The sequence below is a fragment of the Empidonax traillii genome, unplaced genomic scaffold (assembly GCF_003031625.1).
Source record: "Empidonax traillii isolate 1590-97213 ecotype Southwest subspecies unplaced genomic scaffold, ASM303162v1 scaffold527:size1067160, whole genome shotgun sequence".
NCBI lineage: Eukaryota > Metazoa > Chordata > Aves > Passeriformes > Tyrannidae > Empidonax > Empidonax traillii.
This window is the reverse complement of record NW_020955720.1, coordinates 788,287-795,685: the sequence shown is the minus strand read 5'-3', so window position 1 is coordinate 795,685 and position 7,399 is coordinate 788,287. Positions and strand designations below refer to the sequence as shown.

The window sequence follows — 7,399 nt, the reverse complement described above, 5'->3', positions numbered from 1 at the left end:
AAAAAAAAAAAAAAAAAAAAAAAAAAAAAAATTGGAAGATTAGAAAAGAGCCATGCAAATTATTTCAGAGCTGATAAATGCAACATAATTCCATTTGTGCCATGATGTCAAGAGGCTGAAACCCACATGTACAGGGGACATTTCTGATAGCATAGTGAAAGCTTTCAATAAAATAAAGGAAAAGGAGATTGAGGAAGTGAGGGTGGAAGGTGAGGATTTATGCAACAAGGGGAATGTAAACATGTCCCTGCAAAGGAAATTAAGCATTGAAACAAACTTCATGGAAATGGGAGAGATATCCGGTCACTCTGTGTCCTTTAATGATGCTGAGTATTTTCCTGTGAGATGTGCAGTACCTTCATGGTACTGCATGGTACCTACATGGTTAAAGTAACAGGTGAAACGCTCCTGGTGTACAGGTGAGAGTAGGTGATGGACATGTTCCCACCAGCCTGAAAACCTGTGAGAATTTTGCCTCTCCCATTTGTGGGCTGTATTATGTCCTGTTTCATGGTTGGGGGGACAGATAATGCAGATGTACCTCGTCTTATGGCCAGAAAGGGGCCAGAGTCAGAGCTGAATGGGTGAGTTGACTTTCTTTCCTCCAGACTAACAGCAGGTGAAAGAATGCAGGCTAGAAACACAACCAAACTCCCTGAACCTCCAGTGTCTACACAACTGCAGAGCCCCTTGATATTTCCTAACGTATCATAATCTCTGTACAGAGAACTTCAGGCTGACACAGGGACAATGCTGATGTGGCACTCGCTATTGACTTCAGCATGGGGCAGGCAAAGGGAAAAGTCAGTTTAGCTTTTTTTTACTCCCAGAAATTATCCAGAGGAGTACTTGAAAACCAGAGAAGAGTTAGTCCTTTTTCTGCCCAAAGGACTGGCCATCTCTGAAACAGGTGATACATGGCAGCACTGAACAGCAGCCCTTTTGTGTCCTTACGAGGATATCACATAATATACCAGGAAAGATTAGCAGGGTATTGTCACTATTACTGCTCTCTCTTCAACTATTTTGTTGTCATTATTGCCATTTCTCTCTTCCAAGCTGTCTCCGCTCTCTGTGTATGTCATCCACTTAATATGTCCTCCCTGGCCATCACAGCTGTCTCTCTGGAAAGAGTTTTTCTGTAATACACATAATTCCAATCATGGAAGCAAATGGATACCTAGGAATATTGGTAAAGCTGTATCCTGTTCCTAGTGTTGTTCTGGAAGTGAGCGGTCCTATGTTGGCCACATTAATTTCACTAAAATAAGCCCCAAATGTGGCATATTATGTGGTAGATGTGGCACTTAAGGACATAGTTTAGTGGATTTGATGATCCTTAAGGTCTTTTCCAACCTAAATGATTATATGATTCTAAGAAAAGGGCAGTTAATATGAGATGAAGAGGGAATAGCCACATTCCAGTCCTGCTGTTCTCCCTCTCCCTCTGAAATGAGGCCTCGCCTGCTTTGAATTGGGACAGCTTACGCAGACATCCTTCTGCTAAAATGCATATTTGAGGAAGCTCAGGAACCCGTTTTCCACACTATTCCATCCATTCATGCATGTGTGCACTAAGGTTGGAGGACAGGAGTGTAATTAAGGGAAGGAGCATTACTGCTGTATAACAACCATATCTGCACGTGGCAAGGCCATTTCCTGCTTGAACAAGCTGAGATCTCACTCGACTCAGTGTCACTGACTTTCCAGCCCCTAAACCCCAAATTCAGTACTTCTCTGACAGCAGCCACAACATTTTGTAAGCTGTAAAACCTCAGGCTTTCAAAATATTTGCACAGAGTTGACTTTACTGAGGCTCTCATATCCCGAGACTCCTTCAGAAATGCTCTGTGCCTTAGGGCATCACTTGTTGCCTGGAGTACTGAAGAGCTCCAAGGGCTGTTGGCTCTTGCCAGGAGCAGTGAAGACTAAATGCAAGTCCTGCTTCACTTTCTCATCTTACCAAGCCTGCAGGCTGGACTGGGACATGGAGAGGACAGCAGCAAAGGAGGGATAATAGATGCAGCCCTTCAGGACAGGCATTTCCCTGGGCAGGGAGCGCAGTTCTGGTGGCCCATTTGGGTGCCTGCCTACAGGCACAGCAGCAGGAGTCGGGCTGTCAGCAAACAAAGGTACTGGTGACAGAAACACTGAAGTAATATGAGTCAAAGATAAAAGAAAGGTTGATTATGACCTGCTTTTCTGAAACATGCAGGAACAGTGTGGGAGATTTTTCCATCAGTTTCAGAAGAAGATTTACAGCATAAGCCCACCTTTCCCTTTGAATGAGACATAAACTGCCTGAACTGAAATCCATTAATCTTTTTTCTTAGTATCTTATTCTTTTGTTTTAAATAGAGCTCTAGCCTTGCACTTTTGTATCGATATTTTGTGTGCATAGGTGGGATAAGAAATTAGACCCATGGCACTCGGGTAGCTGCAATGTTTGTCAAAACATAGCAGCTTTGACCTCTCTGCACTCTTTTTTTCCTCTGGGCTGTAATTCTAATACATAATTTTACCTGTAGCTGAGGCTATATATATTTTTCTGCTTCATGAATATTTTCCCTCTTCTTTTCTACCATGAGGGGTTTAGAAATGATGGAGTTATTTCACAGCAGGGCATTCCCCATTTCACAGGGTACAAATCAAAGTACATGTGCAGCTACCTGTCTGTCTAAATCAGGTACATTACAAGCACAACTGGTGAATTAATTCCACAGGTGTAAGAGAAACAGACAGAGCTTATACATTACTGTTCTGTAAACTCCTCAGCTTCTGCCTGAGCAAGGACCGGTGGGAGCAGTAAGTCTGTTACAGGGGGTTTGCCTGGCCCTTGTAAAATTGCAAAGATTACCCATCTGAATTGCACCAGAGATGACTAAACCAGAAGCAATTCCAGAAAATAACACTCAACCAGCTTTGTGTTTGTCTGCCTGCTGGGCATTACCCTGGCATTTCTGGGGTCCAGGTGTGCCTGTGGCCTTGGGACCAGACAGACAATTATATCAACAAGTTTCGCTTGCTAGTCCTTTCATCTTGGCTAACTGCTCTAAGTTCAGATATTTCAAATTGCAGAAGTTTAAGTGTGCTCAGCAGATAAGAAAAAAAGCCACGCTCAGATACCCCCAATGTCCAGGCAATGTGGGGAGCAGGCTGTGCTTATCTGTTTATCCCACATCCTGATACGGCTGATGGAGACAGGCAGGAAAACTCCAGCTCTGGGGTTAATGCTGTCCTGGAAGCATAAGCTACATGAGACAGGTGCTGGAAGGGATCTTCACGCTACCTGACCACTGTCTCATTCTGCCCAGGAGCCCATCTGTTCCTCTTACTCGTTGCTGATATGTTGGAGCATGGTCAGAAAGCACCCAAAATCCAAGTTATGAATGCCAGGCAACAGAGGCAGGGATCAGTGGCATTTCAGGATAGAAACTTTTGGTATTGAAGATGCGCAACTACCAAGCATTTTTGAATTTGTTCTTCAAGCTAGGACAGGTGTCTCTCAGTGCCCACTTGCCAACGTGCTCATCACTGCAGCCACTGAACACACCAGAAGAAGAAAAGGTCTGCACAGAGATGTCCTTGCAGTCGCTGAGGAATACCCTCTCTCCTAAAGGGTCTGTAAATCCCTGCTTACATATTAAAATGCCATCATTTACAACACCAAAGCTTTTCAGTTATCAGGAAGCCACATCTTCAATATTATAAACTCACAGCAAAAAGAAAGTACAAACTGCATATTCTGCCAAGCCCAAAGCCTCATCTGCTTGGCCTGGATTCACATAATTGTGTGGGGTTTGTTAGGAGAGATCTGACTGAGTGAAGCGTATGAATGCAGGTCACCAGCCCTCTTCTTAAGTAACACAAATCCAGGGTACTGATGAGTCCTTATTGAAAGAAAATAACCACATTTTTGACATGTTTCTGTTGACAGCGGTTCTGCTGACAGTGTGCTGCATGAGGAGGAAGAAAAAGACATCTAACCCAGAAAACAACCTGAGCTATTGGAATAATGCTATTACCATGGACTACTTCAACAGGCATGCTGTTGAGTTACCAAGAGAGATCCAGTCACTGGAGACTTCAGAGGTACCTTGCTTGCAGACCTGGTGTCTAAAAACTGTAACTAAAGTCATGCTGGGAAGAGGGGAGAGGAAGTCACATTAATAAAACCTTGAAATCCCTGTACATATTTGGAGAAACAGCTTTTTGAGAAGGACTCACTCCTACATATGTATAAGATGGGATAAATATGTCAGCAAAACTGGATTGCCATCCTATTCGCAGCCACTGTGGATATGTTCCATATTGCTGTGGGGTGATGGGCATTAACTACCTCTAGATGAATTTGTTCCTGGGTTTCTCTTCCTTGTGAGCCTCTGGCCAATGTCTAGTCATACCACGACTGCTTGAGGAGGGCCCTTTGGGCTGTGTTGTGACTGACTGTCAATCTATTGTGCATGTCCCACACAGCATCAGAGAAGGGGGGGCTGGTGAGAGTTAATAACACAATTTCATGTGTTTTTATCTCAGGAGCTGCCTATAACTTCTCAAATACCAGTTCAGGGAGTGAGTGTTCCCAGTATATAAGCAATCAGAACATCAGTATGTGGGAGTGTGTAGTGGTCGTATATACTTGTTAGCCTTTACTTAAGGGATCTGACTGGTTCAGTGGGATTATTCACATATGGGCAGGTGATGCACCTGATAGAAATGTATTCCTTGGACTTAGGGATAGAGAAGGATAATTCAGTTTAGTTCAAAGGCATTTAAAACCTAGCAACAGTGGAGAGTTCAGGTTTATGCTTAGATTTTCAGATCAGCTAGCTGACTAACTCATCTGATTAAACTGAAAAAAAAAAAAAAGGTTTAGAAAGGAACCTCAGAGCTGTGATTAGACAAATGCTTACAGTCACTTCATTAATCCTACTTTGTTGGCAATCATGTTGCTTAGGCTAAGGCAGGACCTGGTCTATACTTAACCAGAATCAAATGATAGTCCTATTCACATACAGGATGGTCTCCAAAAACTGCCATCTGAATTATTTAAACCTGATCAGAACATGACTGAACTGGGGCATGCTCGTGCGGCTTGGAACCATACATGTGGCTTTCTGAGCTTAAAAAGAAGCTGAAAATGCATCTTTGAGGAGTCAAGCCTAGGTGAGAGGCAGGGAACTCTTTCAGTGAGTCATGAAAGTAAAAAAACAAGCCCAAGAAGTGTGAATGCTCAGGGTCTGCTAAGGGAATGGAAGTTTGGTGCATCTGACTTCTGGGTCCCCAGACAGAGACAGAATCAGCCTGACTACCCGAGGAGCTCTTCACTCACAGCTCCTCCTGCCTGAAGAGTGGTAAAACCAGCTCACCAAACCTAGCTCTTCGGAGTCAGAGCCCACAAAATTCAAGCGCCTTTGAGGGATGGGGAGGAGTGCCCTGTGTGCTAGTGGAGAGCGAGGGGTGTGAGGTGCTCAATCTGCTTCTGTTTTTCCCCTAGGATCACCTCTCTGAGCCGCGCTCCCCTGCCAACGGTGACTACCGCGACAGCGGGATGGTCCTGGTGAACCCCTTCTGTCAAGAAACTCTATTTGTGGGACACGAACAAGTCTCTGAAATATGACCCCACAGCTCCCCGCATACTGCAGTTTCACCTCTCCTGTCTCCAAATTATAAATAAATATATATATTATAAATATAGCCTTTGTGTAACCCTGAATTACAAGAAATGTTTTCAGCTTTTCTTTTCTTCCTCAGAATTGTCAGACCCTTTTTTATAAGTGTGGTAAAACTTTACAGAACAAACTGTGGCTTTATAAAATAAAGGTATTTCTAAGCAAAACACCTGTCCAATGGACTGTTTGCTTCACTGTAATTTAGGAACTGCTACTAAATATACTTGGTCTGGAAAAATACTGGGTAAGGCTGCTTTTGGTGCAAGGCAGCATGGGTTGGGTACGGCATCCTGCATCCTACATGACATCGCTGAGCCTGAGCATAAGCATTACTGCTCAGTGAGTGTCCCTTCTCCTACTGTAAAAGCACTTCAATCACTCATTTCCTTTATGCTGCCAAGCTAGAATACAAACCAGACAGGACCGGCTCAGTTGCCAGAAGCAGTCCATATGGCTCGTGTGCCAGTCTTCTATCCTTCACATGACTCTGGTACTCCCTCAGCACCAACTGTGATGAGCCCCTCATTGTCCTCCTCCCAGCTTGAGCTCCAAAACTCTTTTATAAGAGCAAAGACAAAAATGACCCTTTTTTCCTGCATAAATATTTTAGCCACACTACGTGTTGGACTCACAGTTGCTCCACTTCAGCCCAATAAGTCTAGAATTATTTCCTGCAGATCAAGCAGCCTCAAAAGAAGGCATATAGAGTGTTCCCTTCAAAGGAACAGAAAATTCCTTCGAATTTATCAGATACATTGAAATCTTGTGACTAGGTACTCCCACCAATTGAATTCTGTGGCTTTGACCACATTTCCACTTCCCCACTGTTTTATTTATCTGGTGTGCTCAGACTGCTTGTGCCACTGAATCAAGTTTCTTTGTACCTTCTTCTGCTCTCTATTCCTTTCCCCCTTAAGAAGGAAGGACACAGTGCTTCAGGGCAAAATGGCATTTCTGTCCTACCCGGATAAGTGCTTGATTGCAGGCTTTAATAGTGTTGGAGGAATAGTAATGGTGAATGAAGCTTAAATAATAGATTAAAAATAGGTTGTTACAAGGTGAGGCTAATATGGAACATGGAATGAGTTTGCCCAAATCGATGCTCTCTCTCTGAGTAACTGTTACCCTGGGACCAGTTTTCAGTTTTGCCTCTCAAATTGCTTTTTGATATCATTCAGTAAGTGAAATGGTCCACATCCTTTGAAGTCTCACCCTCCTTCTCTCCACCTCTCGCCATCAATGCTGGTAGATTTCTGCCTTGGCTCCTCACTTCATCAGGATCAGGCTGTGAGGCAACTGGGAATTTACCCCCTGCTGCTCAAGTTTATTGCTTGGTTGCATGAAAGGCAAGTTTGAGCACGACAGAGTTAATGTAGCATCATTAACCATATGCCTCCTTCCAGGTGAGCCACAGCTGGTACCAGAAAAGGGAATTATAGTAGTGGCACACCCGGTCCAGCTGTTCCCACCTGCAGAGAGTGTCTCAGTGGCTGCTGTTAGTCAGAGCAACACGACAACTTTACTGAATGATGGCTGGAATCAGACCAAGACGTGGGTCAGGGGGCCATAGAGGCATACTTGCCCCTGCCCTTTCTCCCTGTTCCACATGTGCACTTCAGCTGTGCTGAGGCACAAGCCTGAATGTGGACTACAGGCTTCCTAAAATCAGAAAATTGTAGTGTTATAGGGGCTGTCCTGGATATTTGATTTTCTGCTCAGCATCAGAG

At 44.0% G+C, this 7,399-nt stretch overlaps 1 protein-coding gene across 5 annotated transcripts in view; it reads left to right on the top strand.

Moving 5' to 3' along the window:
* TMEM108 (transmembrane protein 108) overlaps positions 1 to 5,839 on the top strand; it is a 162,180-nt gene extending 156,341 nt beyond the window's left edge. For 4 of the 5 annotated variants that reach the window (XM_027897072.1, XM_027897073.1, XM_027897076.1 and 1 more), the window contains 2 exons: positions 3,938 to 4,092; positions 5,498 to 5,839. In XM_027897072.1, the coding sequence (XP_027752873.1) occupies positions 3,938 to 4,092; positions 5,498 to 5,620 (278 nt within the window). In that variant the 3' untranslated portion in view covers positions 5,621 to 5,839. The remainder of the gene's footprint in view (positions 1 to 3,937; positions 4,093 to 5,497) is intronic. The other variant, XM_027897075.1, reaches the window with a different exon arrangement.
* The last annotated feature ends 1,560 nt before the right edge of the window (positions 5,840 to 7,399 follow it).